Here is an 18,902-nt window from a genome sequence, read left to right as displayed (position 1 = left end):
AATCTTTGAATTACTAATTCTTCTAAAAGACCACGACAGTCTGCACGCGAGTGCGATCTGTAACTGGAGGTCTTATGTTTCGGGCAGTTAACGTAAACCTTTTGATAAGGGTTTGCGCTTGACTTCCCAATGGCTTCTGGAAGTCTGAATTGAAAGTAGCTGAATTCAATAAGACACTGTGAATCAAGGTTTAGACGTGCGGCCCAAGTATAGTCGCTGTTAATGCTTGGATCCGTGGGGATCTAATTAACGATAAGTAGAGAGAGAGAGAGATTGACACGAGATGTATAGTGGTTCACCTCCCGCCTTAGCGGGAGACTACGTCCACTTGAAAGCTTATACTAGTGTGTGTCGAGCCTTGCGGCCTAACATGATTACAAAGTGTGTTGTAATGGAGTGAATGGTGTTTAAGTGGGAGGAGAGTTCCTTTTATAAGTGAAGGAAGCCATCTCCTTTACATTGTTTTCGATGTGGGACAAGTAACAACTATTCTAGTGTAGAAAGCCTAGTTTGTGAGGGCAACTTTGCAAGGCCGGAAAGGTGGCTTCCCGGCGACGGATTTGCGACTTCCGGATACCGTAGCGTAGCTTGAACATAGGGCTACAAGATGCAAGTAGCGGTTGGGCCTCACCATGGCTTGTGGGTGTCCCAAAGAGGGTGTTACTTATGCTTGGTGAGATAGCAAATACTCCATATTGTTGGAGGTATGTACAGTCGCCTAGACACAAACTTTCTTTCAAATCCTTTGGGCAACCTTACTGAAATGGCCAGGTGGGGGAGGGCGAACAAAAGAGGCAGAATCCATTTTGGCATGAACTACTCCCACATAGTGGTTTAGGCCCATTTGTACGCACTTCTGGATTCAATAACCTGTTATGAACGTTGTCCCCTTTCTAGACACCATTTCACATAGGCTATTCTTACTAAGATGAGAAAGATCATAAGTGTGAAGACAGTTCAACAAGTGTTAATAAAAACCGCCCTTAACCTTAAGGGACCTGAACTAGGCACCAATAAGGAGTTTAGGTCAATATTAACAAAAAAGACTTCACCTATTCCGTTATGATTCACAACCCCCTACTAACCTCAACTTCTTAATAGTGGTGTGATTTACAGCTCACAGTTTGTCCCACTGGGCGTGCCAAAATGTTTGGCTCCAATTTTGTTGCAGCTGGTCAACAGTCTCTTTTCTTGCGCGGGCGTGCCAGCACCGTCGGGTGCGGTCGTCGGGGGTGTCCCTTGACCTGACTTCTGTTGAGCGATTGTAGACGAGGAGAGCACCAACCTCGTCGCGGGATTCTTTGTGCCTCGTGGCGAGGACTTTTGCTGAGCTTCTTGAAAATCACAATCGATACTCGATGTTATAGATCGAGCAGAGCGAGAACCACTGGGAAGTGAGGAGAACTTGCTAAAGCGTGACTTTAGCTTGGCTGGGTTGCTAGGGCGTTACCCTTGCTTGGCTGGTTCTGTAACCGTTGTGGTTGCGGCACTACCGTCGGCTCCCGAGGAGACTAGGACCGAAGTACGTTGGCAGAGGGTTTGGTGGCACTGAAAGTCGGCTTCTGAGAAGACTAGGACTAGGAGTGTGATCACCGGTAAGAGAAAGAGAAGGAGAGGAGTTGCTCTTAGAGAGGTTGCTCTAGAGAGAACTTAGATCATCTTAGAGATGTTTTGATGTTGTGAATGTGTCTCTTAGAATGAGAGGAGAAGGTGTTTATATAGGGAAGAAAAAGAAGAGTGAAATGATGAGTGGAAGAAAAATAATGAAAGTGGAGTATGAAAGTGATTTGTAAAATATGGAAAAGATAGAGAAATGATGAAATGAAAGCAAAGCATGAAGGTGCAGAAACATGGAAGTGATGATGATCTATTAAAGAGATTGTAGTAGAAAAATATATCCAAGGAAAAAAAGAAAAGCATCTAGCTTTCTTCATGTGGGTAGGAAACATGAACATGTGAATATTAAGCTGGTTTTAGGTCAGTTTCTGCCCCTTTATTCCTTCAATTATTTCTCCAACAAGACTTCAGAATGAGCCTTCGACTTCTTCATAAAAAATGTTCCACTATGAGTGTAGATCATCCTGACAAAGTTTCAGAGCTTTATTCCATGCGGTTGGGCCGGAAATGCTGCTGGACCTCTTACAGGTCCAGTTTTCCAGTTTTGCTTCTGTAGAAATTTGGACTGATTGTTTGAAGGCCTTCCACTCAAAACTAGCTCTGTCACTCTTCATAAGAAATTAACCTTGGGATGTCTAGTATTAATCTGGAAAGTTTTAGCTCATTTAGATTTCATTTTGTTAGTCTACCGCCCCTCCTTCCTTGTTTAGCTCGGTTTCTCCTAGCCGAAGTAGGAAAATGTGCTAAAGTTAACTTTTCATGCTTCCATGCTTCCATGCTTTCATAGTAGGCTTTATTTAGCCTCTAAATATATATTTCGAGCTTGTCGACAATATATAGCTTGAGCCACTGACATTGGCTCAATTTCTCCAACACATGCCTTGTCAGGCCAAAATGTTCATTTTGGGTCCAAACACTTTCAACCTTACAAATGCTTGCCGCATGATAGCACTTTAGCAATTGAAAAGTAAAATGATCGAGATTCATACCTTTATTGGCTACACGTCTCCATTCCACAATTAATAAGCCATCATGGTCACCATTCACCTTTAACAATCGGCCCTAGTTTTGCAGCAGCATGCCTACTGTTTTTACAACCATGCATCATCAACTTCTCCTTTTTATAAAATCTCTCGGCCGCTTTACTTTCTTTTGGCCGTAAAAAATCGCTCGTATTTTTTTTTTTAATTTTTTTTTTTAAGAAACGAAAGCAAGAAAGCAAAACGTAAAAATTATCGTGGCCAATTTGGAGGAGGCCAACGATGTTTTACTGTAAACTTGAAATTTCCTTTGTTTGTGGCCTTTGATTCAAGCAATTGGAGGCACTGTAACATTGAATTTGAATAACTTATATCTTCTTGATCTTCGGCCACTAAGTAGGCCGAACTTTGAAGCTCACCAAGTATATTTAAATGACCCACTTCGGCTTTCATTTCAAACTAGGCCGATTTTGATTTTCCTAGGTTGGCTTTATCTCCGACAATCATGTTAAGTAATCAACTTCTTGATGGTGCGTTAGCCTCCGAGTGGATCAAAGCCATGAATTGGCCCGTCATCTTCATATGTCTCATAAATAGGCTCAATGTCAAGATCAAATTTGGGCTCACCATCTAGAGGAAAATCAACCTCCTTGTCAAAAATGCAACCATATTGAGGTTGCGTTTTGGGTATTTGTAAATTCCATACGGCGTGGCTATTGAAATCAACAAAACTTTTGTACGCAGCATAACTGTATCTCCCATTGACACCATATATTGAACTTGAGCCGTTTAAATTCGGCTCGTAGAAATTCATTTGTTAAAACACCTAATACAATAGTGTCTCATTGGGCATGCCAAAAGATGTTTGCCTCAAAATCGTCTCGGCCCAAATTAGTAGCCGAGGGATTTGAAGTCAAATTGTCCTTCTTGATACGCAGGCGTGCCAACTCGCGGCCAATTGGCCAAGCGAGGTTTTGGTAAGATTTGCGCTTGATCTGACTTTTTTCAAGTGACTGTGGGCCGAGGAAGGAAGCGTCTCGACCGCTGGGTTCTCTTGCCTTTGTTGCAAGGACTTTTGGCGTCTTCACCGATGTTGCTTTTCTTTTTTATTTTTTGATATAGGTTGCAGAAAGTAAAGTGCGGAAAGTGAAAGAGCAAGAATCTAAATGCGAATTAATTAAATTGCATGAAATTTAAAGAGACTGAAGAGTAAATTGCAGGAAAGATAAAGTGCAGAAGGTAAAGAAAGCGATAAAAATTAAAGTAGGCTAAGAAAGAATGAAAAGATTGATATTGTAGAGAATTTGATGTATTGATTTTGAGTTGTGTTGGTCGGGGACCTTTTACAATGAGCTAGATGTCTCCTATTTATACTATTACAAACATGACATTTAGGAAAGAAAATACAGTTGAAATTTGGCATAATAAATTCCTTCATCGCACCATAATTGCATTCTTCTTGCGGCGGGCATTATAATTGATTTGCTCTTAAATATGCAATATTCTCTCTAATGCCTTCAAACTTAATTAAATTTCGGCATTAACTATTCCAAAAAATAATTATCGCCATTATTTTCTGCCCTTCTCATTTCTTCTCCAAAAGTTAATATCAAATAAAATCTCATAAATATGAAATTTTATTGAGTATCAACAATAAAACCAGCATATTTTCCTCATCTATCAGCCAAAGATTTAAGGGCCGATTTACCAAAATCAGGTACAAACAGAACCAAATATGTCAAACATTAACCGTTCATGTTCATAACTGATAAATCACAATTATGAATACCTTAACGATTTGGGGAAATAATCTATCTATACTATTATTATTATTAAAGTTTTCTCTCTCTCTCGAGCAAACCCTAAAGCCGAATTCGACTGCGAGATCTTTCCTCGTCCGGTGGCGCCCTATCGTCCGGGCTGGCTTCCGGCCTCGCTGACGTTAGATGGCTGCTGCCGGACGGGGTGATTGATACTATTCACCGAGGCTCCCAACGTTAGTTGCCTTGCTCGAGGTTTTCCGAGTGGAGTTGGTAGCAGATTTCGGTCGACGTCGCGGGGGAGTGGTTGCACAGGCTCGGTGGGCCTCGCTGACGGCGTCGGATGCTGCGGAATGGATGGCGGCGTGGGTCGTGGGTGCTGGATCGAATGGTGCGTAGGCAAGGTTCGAGGTGGCAAGGTCCTGCGGCTTCGTGGCAGTGCGGCTTCGTGGCAGCTGGCTCCGTGGCGGCTTGGCGGCGAATCGGGCGGTGGCGGCTTTGTGGTGATGGAGTCGGGTGCAGGTGCATCGGAGCAGCTGTCTGACTTCTGGGCGGCTGACGTCACCCGCTGAGCCTCGATGACGTCACCGAATGGGCCATCAATCCTGCTGGGCCTTAAGTTTTGGGCTTCTGATATTTGGGCTGCTAGGTTTAAATTTGGACTAGGGCTTTGGCCCTTGGTCCAATCCTATGTTTTTAGCTTTTGTCTAATTACAATAAGTTTCTTGTATTAGGAACCTAACGAGTCTAGTTTTGGCTTGTCTATGAGCGGTAAGTTCTAATATAGTAGGTCTATCCTATGTACCACTGTGGCTCCTCCGCGAAGTCTTGTCTGACCATTGTTATGTGTCAGCGGATGGGTATGTAATGACCTTCTTGGCATGCGCAATTATTAATGGAATTCCCATTATTTAAAAAAAAAACGATTTGGGGAAATGATCATTTACCCAATTTCAGCTAAAAAATTGTCCACTTACCCAAACACTCTAAGAGATTATTTCCCTAATACCCAATTAAGTATTTTTTAATTCATTTTTATTTATTTTTGGGACAATTTTGCCCTCTCCTTTTTTGTCACTTAGAGAAAGAAGTCATTGGAGACCTTGCTTGACTCCGGTGGCGGTCCGGTGACCGGTGATCGGAATCCGGCAACCGATGACCGGAATCCGGTCGCCGGATTCCGGCGTTTGAATTTATTGCCCCCTAATAATACCAGTAACCATATTATTGCCCCCTAGTAATCATATTATTGCCCCCCAATACTCATATTATTGCCGTCCAGTGAATTGTATAAACTCCCAAAACCAAAATGAATACACTACAGGCACAATTGATCAATTTATATGCATATTATTGCCCCCCAATAATCATATTATTGCCTCCCAATAATCATATTATTGCCTCCCAATAATCATATTATTGCCCCCCAATAAACATATTATTGTCCTCCAATAATCTTATTATTGCCCGCAATAAACATATTACGGTTTCCCAATAATCTTATTCAATAAGTGACAATTCCTGCACACACTTCACGAAATCCATATATTGATGGTAACTTAATTATCCAAACATCAAGGCATCCAACAAATGAATCAGGTTATCCAAAAAAAAAAAAAAACAGCACTGAAACTATTTAAAAGCAAGAATACCATAGGGTAGAGACAAACACGATGGCTGAACGAATACCCATATCTTTCATTTTTGACAAAATATACACCAAATAAACTTCTTTTGCTTCACGAGGTATGAAAACATATTTTCTGCGCAAGAGTGCCAACTGTCCTGAGACCATAAGCCCGGTAAAAGTACGCCTTATTTGCAGAAACTTCAATCAGTGCTTGCAGGTCACTAGTCATTGTTAATTAAGTAATCAGCGACCAACAAACCAACCCAAAGTCACCGGAAACGCCACCCCTGCCGGCGACCCGCGTTTCGGATCGTACGAACCCAATCGCGGGGCGTTCGCGATCCGGATCGCCAAACATAGCGTTCCCATCGTGTTGGCGAATTGAGTCACGCACACGGCACATCGGAGCCAATTCCAATAATCCAATGATTCCAATTACAGATTCACAAATCAAAGACATGGTGTTTTACCGGAAAGCGGAGAATTACGAAGCTGTGAATCTCAGTGAGGAGCTGCGGAGGAAGATGATGCTTCGTAATTCTGGGGAAGATGATGCTGGGGAAACATTCCGCTGATTCTTTCTGGGCAGAGGAGGTGAGGTTGTTGGTGCGGGAGGCCACAGATTCAGTTTGTTGTCGGCGATGCAGAGTTTCGGGTCTAAGACTCTAAGGAAGTCGAACTCAGCTGCACCGCATCGTCAAAACTCAAACGCCACCGTAATCTTCGATTTGGATTACAAAATCTTAATTGAATCTCTAGGATTCTCTCGTCAGTCGTCAACTCATCATCTCTAATAAGAGATTAAGAGATAATCTCATTGTTCACGGCTTCACGCAAGCGACAAGTCTCCAAGATTCTCCAATAAAAAAAAAAAAAAAAGCAGTTTCTTTGTTATTTATTTTCTGTTATTTGGTAGTTTACTTATTTATCCTCATACGTAAAGTGTTTCTCCTAGTATATTAATAAGGGGCATATAGGTAAAATAAGGGGTAAGGGGTCAGCCATTAGGAATCCTATCTCCTGATTGATAAGGAATCCTAATTCCAAAGTTGAAAACAAACTCTATATAACTACATGCATTCATAATGGTACGTACAGACTACAAAGCACAATACAGAACTATATTATTTTAGCTCAACTCAACTATGGCGTTTGGAAAAAGAAAACCATCCCGTCAAGAACCAATTTTTGAAGAAAATTATGAAGGTGATGTCGGCGAGCATGAAGACAATAATATTGTTGAAGAAACTCAAGCAAGTAATACAGAGTCTACAGACCAATCATCGAGTAGAAACAGCCACGAACAAGCTCAAGAATCTCAAGAAATTCCAATGAATTCTAACATAAAGCCATTACTCAATGAAGTTATTATCGCCAGTGGAGCGCAAGGAAAAAATTCAGGTGGAACAAAGACATGGACCTGCAAACATTGTAATAGTCAGTTTAAGAGTTCATATACTCGCATTCACTACCACTTTTTTGGTAATCTCCCTGGAAAAAAATCAGAGATTCGTCGATGTCAATCATTGATTAATAATCGGGAGGAATATGAGAGGGTTCGCAGAATGGTTATGGAAGCTGAAAAAAAAGGAGTTTCTTCATCTTTGAAAAGCTCAACAATCTTGAGGCAACAACCGCAAAAATCCACCGCAGGTGCTCTTGATGACATGTTCAAGATTATGGACAAAAATAGTGTTGATATGAAGGTGATGAGAGGATTGTGCGCTAATGGAATTCCGTTTAATGTGTTAAGAAATCCCCAATTTCATGAGATGATTTCAGCTATAAATCATGCACCCCAGGGTTATAAGGCTCCATCTTCTGAAAAAGCAAGAACTACTTTGCTTGATGAGTGTAAACGAAGTCTGGAAAAAGAATTAGCTCCTGTTAAAGATACATGGTTTACTCACGGTGTTTCAATTGTTTCAGATGGATGGTCTAACATGAAGCATGAGCCACTTATCAACATTATTGCTGCAAATAGTAGAGGAGCGTTGTTTCTTTATGCTCAAGATTTTTCTGGGATACAAAAAACTGGTGAAGTGATTGCTGACTTTATGCTTACTGCAATTGAAGATGTGGGATCGTCAAATGTCCTCCAGATAGTCACTGACAATGCAAAAAACTGTGAATCTGCTGGGAGAGAGATTGAAAAGGTACATAAACATATCTTTTGGTCTCCCTGTGTTGTTCATACCTTGAATCTTATTTTTAAAGATTTGGCAAAAGAGTTTGACTGGTTTCGGCAAATTTATAATATTGGAAAAGCTATTGTTAAGTTCTTTTTGAACCATTCACATGCTTTGGCCATGTTCAGAAGTCATTCAAAATTGGAGTTATTGAAAGTTGCAAAAACTAGATTTGCATCGCATTATATCTTGTTGAAGCGACTTATTGATTGCAAAGAAGCACTAGCAAGTACGGTAATTCTTCAAAAATGGAAAGATTGGGTGAAGACTTTAGACCCCGAGAAAAGAAAACTTGGGGAGAATATAACACAAGCTGTGTTGGCAGACAACTTTTGGGATGATGTGTTGGCTATAGTGAATATCACAAAGCCAATATATTTTTTAATTAAATATTGTGATGGTGATGGTCAAAAGATGGGTGAAATTTATGAAAGGATGGACAATATGCTTGGAGAAATAAGAGAAGTTATGAGTTCTGGGCCGCACTCTAATTATTTTCCACAAGTCGAAAAGATTGTGCTCCAAAGGTGGCAAAAAATGAATTACCCTATCCATTGTGTTGGATATGCCCTGACGCCAAGATTTTATGATAGAGCATATCTCAGTAAAAAAGCACCAGGAGGATTCACTCGAAAGAGCCCTAATCAAGATATAGAAGTGATTACAAGCCTCATGGAAGCATTCGATAAGATATCAGAAGATCGAGAAGAAGCAGAGGTATTACGTCAACAATATGCTATTTTTCATCAGCGAAAAGGTATTTTTGCTACACAAGCTGCCCAGACAGATGCTGTAACTATGGATGCCATTGATTGGTGGTCAACGTATGGTTCACAAGTTCCAGAATTAGCAGAAGTTGCACAAAAGGTAATTTTTTGTTGTTATTAATCTTTTAATCTCTGTTCATTTATAATATACTTTATTATTGTTATATATATATATATATATATATATATATATATATATATATATAATTATATATATTAAGGTTGCCGTAGGTTGAAATTTGAATGATTGATTATTGCTATAGGATTTTTTTTGTTTTTTATTAAACTTTGCCGTAGGTTGAATGATTGAACTCCAATTAATTGTCGTAATTATTGTTTTATAATTAACGTACATATATTTCATCCTCTACACTTAATGCTTTAATTGCATCCATGCTTGTTACACAGCTTATTAAAACCTTTATCCATATTCTCTAGCATATTTATTCACTGAGTTATCAATGTATTTTTTATATAGCAATATCTTGTAACTTGCTGTCTTTTTCTTTTACCAAGTATATTAATTAGTTTAATTACTAACTTGATATATGTATGTTTTGTTTCACACGATATCACAAATAAACAGGTACTAGCTCAACCAGTATCAAGTTCATCTGCTGAAAGGAATTGGAGTACGTATTCATACATTCACAATGTCAAGAGAAATAGGTTGAATGCTGAAAGAGCTGATAAATTAGTTTTTATTCATTCAAATATTCGTCTGCTTTCACGTTTCTCCGAAGGTTATAATAATGGAACTTATAAGAGATGGGACATTAATCCGGAATCAACGGAAGTAGATGATTCACCAATGAGATTGGAGGACTTGCGATGGAGAATGTTAGACAGAGACTATGTTGATGAGGAAGAATCATCGCGTACCAAGAGTACTTCAAGCAGACCTGTTCCACCCATTCTCAATGCACAACCGATTCGGCCAGGAACACATCAAACTGATATATCCAGATTTGCAAAAGCAAGAGACTCAAGCGGCACTTAGAAATAAGAACTTAGACAGGCGTGATGGCCAAGCCTCCCACTGGGTTCCAGCCATCAAAAAAAAAAAAAATTACTTTTAAGCATTATTTTTCTTTGTTGGATTGAAAAACTCAATTAATTTTTGAGTAGTAGTGACAATTTATTTTTAGTTTATAATTTTTCTTGAGATTTTTATTTATGGTATGATTATCTCTTTATTATTTTTTATAATTTTATTTATCATAAGTAATTTATTTTAATTAAAATTAGCTAATATATCCTAGCGTACCGCGTACCCTGAAGACTAGCGTACCGCGTACCCGTACCGCGTTCCCGTACCGCAGCGTTTCGCGTTTCGTGTGACTTTGAACCAACCATGTATTCAGAGAACGAAGATCAGTTCTCGGCGCCTCGAAACTGACCCGGAACCGACCCCAGACAACCCCACCCACTGCGAGTTCGCCGCCGACGTGGAGAAGATATACAGAATATTACGGAAATTCCACCCCTGTGTCCCCAAACTAGAGCTCGCTCTACATCTATCCGGTATTGTTTTACCCTCCGGCTTAACCGAGCAAGTGTTGAACCTGTGCGGCGACGCCGACAACTTGGGGTACAGATTCTTCGTCTGGGCTTCGATGCCGGACCGATTTGTGCCTCGACGACTGCGCTGGAGTCTCTGTTTGATGAGTCGAAATCGTGCTGCACGACGACGGATTGAGAGCCTCTATGCCGGACCGATTTGAGTGTCGACGACGGCGCGATTTCGGGGACCTCGGATTGGGCCTCGACGACGGCGCTGATGGGAGGGAGGGAGAGGGAGAGGGAGAGGGGGAGAGAAAGAGAGAGCGTCTGGGAGGAGAGAGATCGATGAGTTTCAGTTTAATTGATAGGGCAAAATTGTCATTAAATATTAAATTGGGTAAATGAGAGTAAAAAACTCTTAATGGAGTAAGTGGGAATATATTGGCCTAAATTTGGGCATTGAGTCAATACCCCTAACGATTTTCAATTTGATTGAAAAATTACACAATGATCTACACATAAATATCTAAACATCTAATGATTGATTTATGGGAATGTGATAAAAAAATGAGTCTCACAAAAAAGTCCTCATTAGAAGCCTAGAAGGGATCCCCTCAGTTGCCATACTTCTCACTTGCATACAAAAGAGTTGTAAAACTCACGCAATGGTCTAGATTTGCCATTCTCTATTCGATAGAAGAAAAATAACGTGACATGAATAGATGAAACAAATTAAGACCAAGTAAAACGATGTAGACTTATAGTGACAGTCTGACTAATTTTGAATGAGATAGAGGATTAGATGTTGCAATTTGGCTGCATGTCAATAGTGGATCCAATATTTTTTTTTTTTTTTGGTCGGTAAAATGAGATTTCTTGACTTCAACCAAAAGAATAATCAACTTTGAACCACATTAGTTCTGTAATTATTCTCAAGTCTTAATTGGTTGCTTCATCTCCAACCATTGACGTTGCTTTCTTATCCTTCATGAAAGGCAATAGACATAGACTTATAGACATGCATCAACGATCAGATGGGAAGGTTTTTCTTAACATTGAAAAACTATATATATGGAAGTTCCATATACAACGAATCTTTTGTGATATTAATTTTTTTTTTTTTTTAATAAAGGGCTGGTGCGGCTGCCCTCAAGCCTTGATTAATGAAACTGTCGAATACAAGGGGGGGGGGGGGCATTAAGCCTAAACCCATGATTACAATAAGCATCTAGAGAACGTCATGAAATGATATCAGGAGCCTCTACCAAATAAATGTATTCAACCAGTTACCAACTAGCAAAGAGTGTTCTACTGGCTACTCTATTTGCTTTGACATAGTGGTGACATAACAGAAAGATAACTCGATTACAACATAGCATAATTACCAAAAGCACAGCTTTCCTACTATGTTGCCGCCGGAAGATAAATCCGACGACACTTAGTTTCACCCTACTACTAGGCGGCAGCGACCATTTGACAAAGCAAGGAATTCGCTGCCTACCTAGAGCAGACAAGGCACTTTAAGTGCACACACAGGCACGAAGCTCGACTAGCCCTACACAATAAGTGTGAGGACTTATTACTCGCAGAACACGCAACCAAATTAAACAACATAAATTAATAATAGTAAATAATAAAACTTACCACTGTGTAAAATCAGTATTATAAGTTAATGTTGATGAAGCAAAGATTGCCTCCTTATTTCAGTTCAATAATTATCATAACTGGGATGAGGTGCTCTTTTCTGGGTCGTGATATGTAAATCAAGTGATGCTATTGTGCTCATCAAATATGATTCAACCTTCTATGTTTCGATTCTAATAGGCTCTGTTTTCTTTACACTTTTTGCCTTTATTCTACTCGACAAAATGACATGAAGAAAACAAAAATACTAAATAATCTCCGGACTTAAACTATCTTATTGTTTTAATGAAATAGGGAAGTGATTTGCTATTGTGGTTTAGCTTAAGTGGTGAGGGTGGGGAGATGTAGGGCTTATGACAAGGTTATATCTAGATTTGATCTCTTCCAAACTAATCAACAAGATAGGAATTGATTTTGACACTATTTTCTATTTCTTCTTCTGGTTCTACTTACCAACACAATAATTTTAATTTTTAAAAACTGATTACAATTACTTAAAACAATCAAACTATTGCATTTTCCAATAGAATTGGGGACAAACAACTGCAAAATAATTTGTGATATTTAGACAATTGGGAGCCCTTTTAATGAGGGCCATTAAAATGAGGACTAGTTGAGCACTTTCTAATCAACGATGTGAGAGACCCACTTTTTTATTACATTACGGCAAATTAACCGTTAGATGTTTATGTATGCATGAGTAGATCACTTCTAATAATTTTCTTCCAAATTGCTAATCGTTAAGGTACCGAACTAAATCAAATCAATGAGCGAATCAAATCTGTCAGACATGAACCGTTCATGTTCATAACTGATAAATCACGTTTATGAATGTCTTAACGATTTTCAATTTGGTTGAAAAATTGCATAAATGATCTACACATAAATATCTAAATATCTACCATTTGATTTGCAAAAATGTGATTGAAAAGTGGAACTAAATCAAATCAATGAACGAATCAAATCTGTCAGACATGAACCGTTCATGTTCATAACTGATAAATCACGTTTATGAATGTCTTAACGATTTTCAATTTGGTTGAAAAATTGCATAAATGATCTACACATAAATATCTAAATATCTACCATTTGATTTGCAAAAATGTGATTGAAAAGTGGGTCTCACACAAAAGTCCTCAATTAGTCCTCATTTTAGTAGTCCTCATAAAATGAGGACTAGTTGAGGGTTTTCTAATCAATGGTTTGGGAGACTCACTTTTCGATTATATTACGGCAAATCAACCGTTAAATGTTTATGTCGGACCACTAAAATGAGGACTAGTTGAGGGTTTTCTAATCAATGGTTTGGGAGACTCACTTTTTGATTATATTACAGCAAATCAACCGTTAGATGTTTATGTATGCATGAGTAGATCACTTCTGAAAATTTTCTTTCAAATTACTAATCGTTAAGTTACCGAACTAGATCAAATCAATGGATGAACCAAATCTGTCAAACATGAACCATTCATGTTCATAACTGATAAATCGCAATTATGAATGCCTTAACAATTTTTAGTTTGGTTGAAAAATTACATAAATGATCTATACAAAAATATCTAACCATCTAACGCTTGATTTGCGGAATGTGATCTAAAAGTGAGTCTCACAAAAAATTCTCAACTAGTCCTCATTAGAAGGAATCCCGTCAGTTGAATTCCATACTTCTCACTTGCATACAAAGAGTTGTAAAACTCACACAATAGAAGAAAAATTTCGCAACATGAATAGATGAAACAGATCAAGACCAAGTAAAAAGATGTAGACTTATAGGCCTCGTTTGGTTCACAGTAACATTAGAAAAGTTATCAGGAAAATTGTTAAAAAGTTTGTAATTAATGCAATAATATAACGTGTTGTGAGTAATAAATGCAAGGGATGAAGGGGGGGGGGAAGTGATTCCTTTGGTGTTTGGAAGGAACCATTTTCCTCCTTATTTTCCCTTCCTTCAGGAAAGTATTTCCTTTCCTTTTCTGTCCCAAACGCAAGAAATGAACAAGTTTCCTTTCCTGATGCATACTTTCCATGAACCAAACGTGACATAGTGACAGTCTGACTAAGTCTTCAGAATGAGATGAAGGATTAGAAGTTGCAATTAAAACAATGTAGACTTATAGTGACAGTCTGGCTAAGTCTTCCGAATGAGATAGAGGATTAATAGAGGTTGCAATTTAGCTGCATGTCAATAGTGGATCCAAATTAATGTCTCAATAGTGGATCCAAATTAATGTCTTATTTATTTTTCTTTTTTTTTAGTCGGTAAAATGAAATTTCTTGACTTCAACCAAAAAAGTACGTAGTCAACTTTGAACCACATTAGTTCTGTAATTATTCTCGAGTCAGGTTGCTTCATCTCCAACCACTGACGTTGCTTTCTTATCCTTCATGAAAGGCAATATACATGAACATATAGACATACATCAACGATCAGACGGGAAGACCCGAGTGCAGACATGTTTTTCTTAACATGGAAAAACTTATTGGAGGTTGCCCCATTTCATAAGTTGGAGGACCTGACTTCCAACAAAATTATTAACTTATTGTTCTTATAAGTATATGTTTGGAAGTTCCATATACAACGAATCTTTTGTGATATTAATTGCATGGCTGAAGAATTTGAGTCTATTGATCGATAGCGTATTAATTCCCTGCAGTCACTTGCATCCTTCATCCAAGAAATTCACAAAGAGGTAGATTGGCTCTATACATGTATTGGTCAACTAGCTTGGCCTATTCTCAATCAACCGATCTAGCTAGTCTATGACTAAGTACGTATTATAAAGAATTGGTCCATCATTAATATAAAGATGCATCAAGATACCTAGAAATTTTCTTTTTACTATGCTATTAATAATAATATATACAATTTAGTGCGCTTATTCTTTGTTTTGCTTTAGTCCACTACCTTTTGACGCTTTTATTTTTAAATTTTAACCAATGGTAATCGGTCGTCCATTTGTAACATTATATCAAACTCAATCGATTTTTCTCTAACACTAAAAGACATCCATTCTCCCTGCTTCAATGCTTCATGCACCGCTAAGATATTGCATTTTATTTTAGGCCGTGATGAAATTGGCTTCTTTTCTTTTTCCTTTGCAACCTATATCCTCGTATATTTGCTTTTGTATATGTTTTACAATGAACATGTGTATAACAAAAATAAGAGGTGATGGGGTTTGCAAAAAATCGTGTGTTGATTTCAATTCTTTATTTTTTAAGATTATCGATATTTTATAAAAATCGGTTTATGATAGATTCTTAGACTTTAAGTATACTCCATCCAAAAATAAATAAATAACAAACCGAAAACAAAAGAGAAAGCTTTAGGGTTCAAGTGCTCAGCTCTTGCATGAGATTAATTAGTTTCCCAATTGCATCAGTTCAATGAGATCCCAAGTAAAAAGAATAATTGTTAGGATCAGTTCAATGCATGAGAGAGGTTGCATGTCCTGATAAATTTTTTCTTCCTAAAAAAAATAATGTAATGGAAATTTTCCTACAAATTAATTCATGAACCTGTTAAACTTTCATTTATTGAATACTTGTCTTTTCTTTTTCCATTTACTTTTATTCATCACTTTTTTACATAAAAAAAAGAAAAAAAAAATCATTAAATGCATCTTTCACGCACTTGTTCTTAAACAGTACATGCAATAGGGACATGGAATATTAGTTAATTAATTCAATAATTTCCAGCAGGCTAGGACGGTGTATAAATACGTCCTTTCATCTTCTCCAAGTGCAAACCAGATTCATCAAACTAAACATAGATTTTATTATGGGGTTATCATCTCTATGTTTAGCATTTGCGTCGATGTTTATCCTTTCAAAATTTGTCATGTCACATCTTGTCGTGGCAGAGTCTTTGCAGTCATATACTCCTCCTTGCCATGATGATGAGATCTCTGCCTTACTGCAATTCAAGCAAAGCTTTGTCATTAACATGTCTGCTTCAAGTTATGAGGGTGCTTATCCAAAGATTTCTTCATGGAAATCAAACAACAATTGTTGCTCATGGGACGGGATCGAGTGCGATGAGGAGACTCATCATGTGATTGGACTTGATCTTAGTAGCAGTTGTCTCTATGGCTCTATCAACTCCAACAACACCATCTTCCACCTTGTTCATCTTGAGAGCCTCAACCTTGCTGACAATGATTTCGATTCCTCTCAAATTCCTCATACCATTAGGAATTTTCCAAAGCTCAGGTATCTCAACCTCTCTTACTCTGTGCTTTCTGGTCAAGTCCCGTCTGAAGTTTCACAATTGACCAAGTTGTCATCCCTTGATCTATCTCACAATGGTGATATGTTTTTGAATGAAGATTTGTTAAGAAGCCTACCTCAAAACTTAACTGGCCTAAAAACACTTGAACTTCCTTCCATTAAAATATCATCCACAATACTTAATATCTTCGCCAATTTTTCACATTTGACATCCCTCGTCCTAGCTGAATGCGGCATGTTCGGCAAATTACCATTTTCTCTTGGTAATCTGAGACATCTCATCCATTTGGACCTTTCATCTAATGAGTTCAATGACCAAATTCCTTCTTCATTTGCCAATCTTACCCAGCTCGCAGTACTTCGTCTTAATTCAAATCAATTATCTGGTCCAATCCCATCTAGTCTAGGTAATCTTGGCAAACTTACTGTTCTAGATCTTAATTTCAATAAATTTCAAAGGGAGATTCCTGAGTCATTATTCAATGTAGCAAGTCTCAATAGACTTCTTCTAGCTTATAATAATCTCAGTGGTACAGTGGAGTTCCACAAACTTCTTAAGCTACCAAATTTAAAGTGGCTAGATCTATCTGGTAACAATTTGGATGTGATCACTGAAACCAGAAATATGAATGCATCTAGCATTCCAAGGTTAGAGTATCTAGGATTGGGTTTGTGCAACATAAGAGAGTTCCCAAATTTCCTAAGATATCAAGATACATTATTTTACTTGAACCTTTCTTGGAACGGAATGCATGGCCAAGTACCAAAATGGATGTGGAACACAACCAGAGAGTCTTTGGAGTTCTTGGACATTTCTCATAACCTCCTTTCAGGCTTTGACCAGCCTCCGGTTGTCCTTCCCTGGGTTAACCTAGTTGGGCTAGATCTTTCGTTCAACAGGCTTAGTGGGCCATTGTTGGTACCTTCGTTTCAATCCATGAAATTCTATCAGATTTCAAACAACAAATTGACTGGAGAAATTTCACCTTTGATTTGTAATGCCAGTTTTCTTATTTCCCTTGATGTATCAAATAACCATTTGAGTGGTATGCTTCCCCGGTGTCTCGGAAACTTCAGTAGTGATCTTGAAGTTTTAAGTGTTGGAAACAACGATTTTCATGGCACTCTTCCTCATATATGCCCCACCAATGGAAGCGATTTGATAATGATTGATATCAGTCGTAACCAAATGCAGGGGAAATTACCGAGGTCATTGGCGAATTGTTTGCAGCTCGAGTTTCTCGTTCTTTCAAGCAATAAGTTCGATGACGTATTCCCCATTTGGTTGGGAACTCTTTCAAAATTAAGAGTTTTGGCAATGAGCAATAGTGGGTTCCACGGTGCTATTCCGAGACATCAAAGCTCTCATGATGGTTTCCCCAATTTGCGCATCCTTGATCTGTCCCAAAATAATTTTACCGGTCAGTTTGCATTTGAATTCATCCTCTCTGGAAAAGCAATCAGAGGTATCCATCTATACGGATCGAGGTACATGAGTGCACTTGGAATCGCACATTACACCGATGGTTGGTATTTGATAGCCATTTACAGGTATGAGTACTCAATCACGCTGATGAATAAAGGTTTAGAGAGATACTTCCAAAAGGTTCGTGAAGACTTCATGGCCATCGATCTGTCGAGCAATAGATTTGAAGGCAAGATTCCAGAATTTATTGGGAACCTAAAGGGGCTTCGCTCACTTAATGTATCCAGTAACATTCTAACTAGCCGCATCCCACCATCGTTGGGAAACTTGACAAATCTTGAAGCTTTGGATCTTTCACATAACAAGTTCTTGGGTGAGATCCCTCCATCACTGTTGCAGCTTTCATTCCTCCAACAATTCAGCGTCTCGCACAACAATCTCACAGGTCGAATACCGGTTGGAAACCAGTTTAGTACCTTCGACATCACTTCATATGAGGGCAACCCAGGTTTGTGTGGATCTCCATTGCCAAAGAAATGTTCACGTCTTGAGGGGCCTGAACTTCTAACTTCAACAGCAGAAGAAGATGGAGTTGAATTGGATTGGAAATTTGCTGCGGCGGGGTTAGTGAGTGGGTTGGTGGTGGGAGTGGTTCTTGCAGACTTTGTGATCACGAGGTTCACGGAGCGTTTCATTGAGATCGTTGCATTGCTGATCAGACTGATGAAAAGGATGAGAAGGCCCAGGAGTTGAGTGACCGATCAGACTATTATATATGTTGCTCTTTGTTGTTTGTTTGCTTGTTTTTTTTGTTTTTTTGAAAGGCTTGTTGTTTGTTTTGTTGAAGAAAGGCTTGTTGTTTGTTATGTGTATTAGATTTATACATGAGGTTTTGTAATATTAAAGTATGAATGACTTTGGAATTTTTCTTGGAGGGTTCCGCAATTCTCTGTTTATAACTCTACTTGTAGTATCAAACATCTTGAGATAAAAAAGAGGTATATGCACCATGCACGTTTTAGATACAGGCAATTCCATGCATCAAATGGTATCGACTTTCCCAAATGTTCAAATAGTAAGCTGACAAGAGATGTATCACACCACTGATTTGCAGTATGACCAGCTCGCTTGAGTTGAGCGAGGCAATGTATCATTC

General features: G+C 38.5%; 2 protein-coding genes across 2 annotated transcripts; both read left to right on the top strand.

The window, feature by feature from the left end:
* The first annotated feature begins 7,132 nt into the window (after positions 1–7,132).
* On the top strand, positions 7,133–9,943 carry LOC133734607 (uncharacterized). Its single transcript, XM_062162224.1, has 2 exons — positions 7,133–9,043; positions 9,530–9,943. Exons 1-2 carry the CDS (start codon positions 7,133–7,135, stop codon positions 9,941–9,943), a joined length of 2,325 nt encoding a protein of 774 aa, XP_062018208.1.
* Positions 9,944–15,907: 5,964 nt separating this feature from the next.
* Positions 15,908–18,499, top strand: LOC133734600 (receptor-like protein 7). Its single transcript, XM_062162219.1, has one exon. The coding sequence runs from the start codon at positions 15,908–15,910 to the stop codon at positions 18,497–18,499; it is 2,592 nt and encodes an 863-aa protein (XP_062018203.1).
* Positions 18,500–18,902: the final 403 nt, after the last annotated feature.

The sequence above is a fragment of the Rosa rugosa genome, chromosome 2 (assembly GCF_958449725.1).
Source record: "Rosa rugosa chromosome 2, drRosRugo1.1, whole genome shotgun sequence".
NCBI lineage: Eukaryota > Viridiplantae > Streptophyta > Magnoliopsida > Rosales > Rosaceae > Rosa > Rosa rugosa.
Note: the sequence above shows the minus strand (reverse complement) of the source record. Positions and strands in the feature narration are given on the sequence as shown.

Bases quoted from the DNA above. Each gene is read 5' to 3' on its own strand.
- LOC133734607 (XM_062162224.1), top strand. From the start codon at position 7,133: ATGGCGTTTGGAAAAAGAAAACCATCCCGTCAAGAACCAATTTTTGAA. The intron at 9,044-9,529 runs GTAATTTTTTGT...ACAAATAAACAG, and splicing joins TAGCAGAAGTTGCACAAAAG to GTACTAGCTCAACCAGTATC.
- LOC133734600 (XM_062162219.1), top strand. From the start codon at position 15,908: ATGTTTATCCTTTCAAAATTTGTCATGTCACATCTTGTCGTGGCAGAG.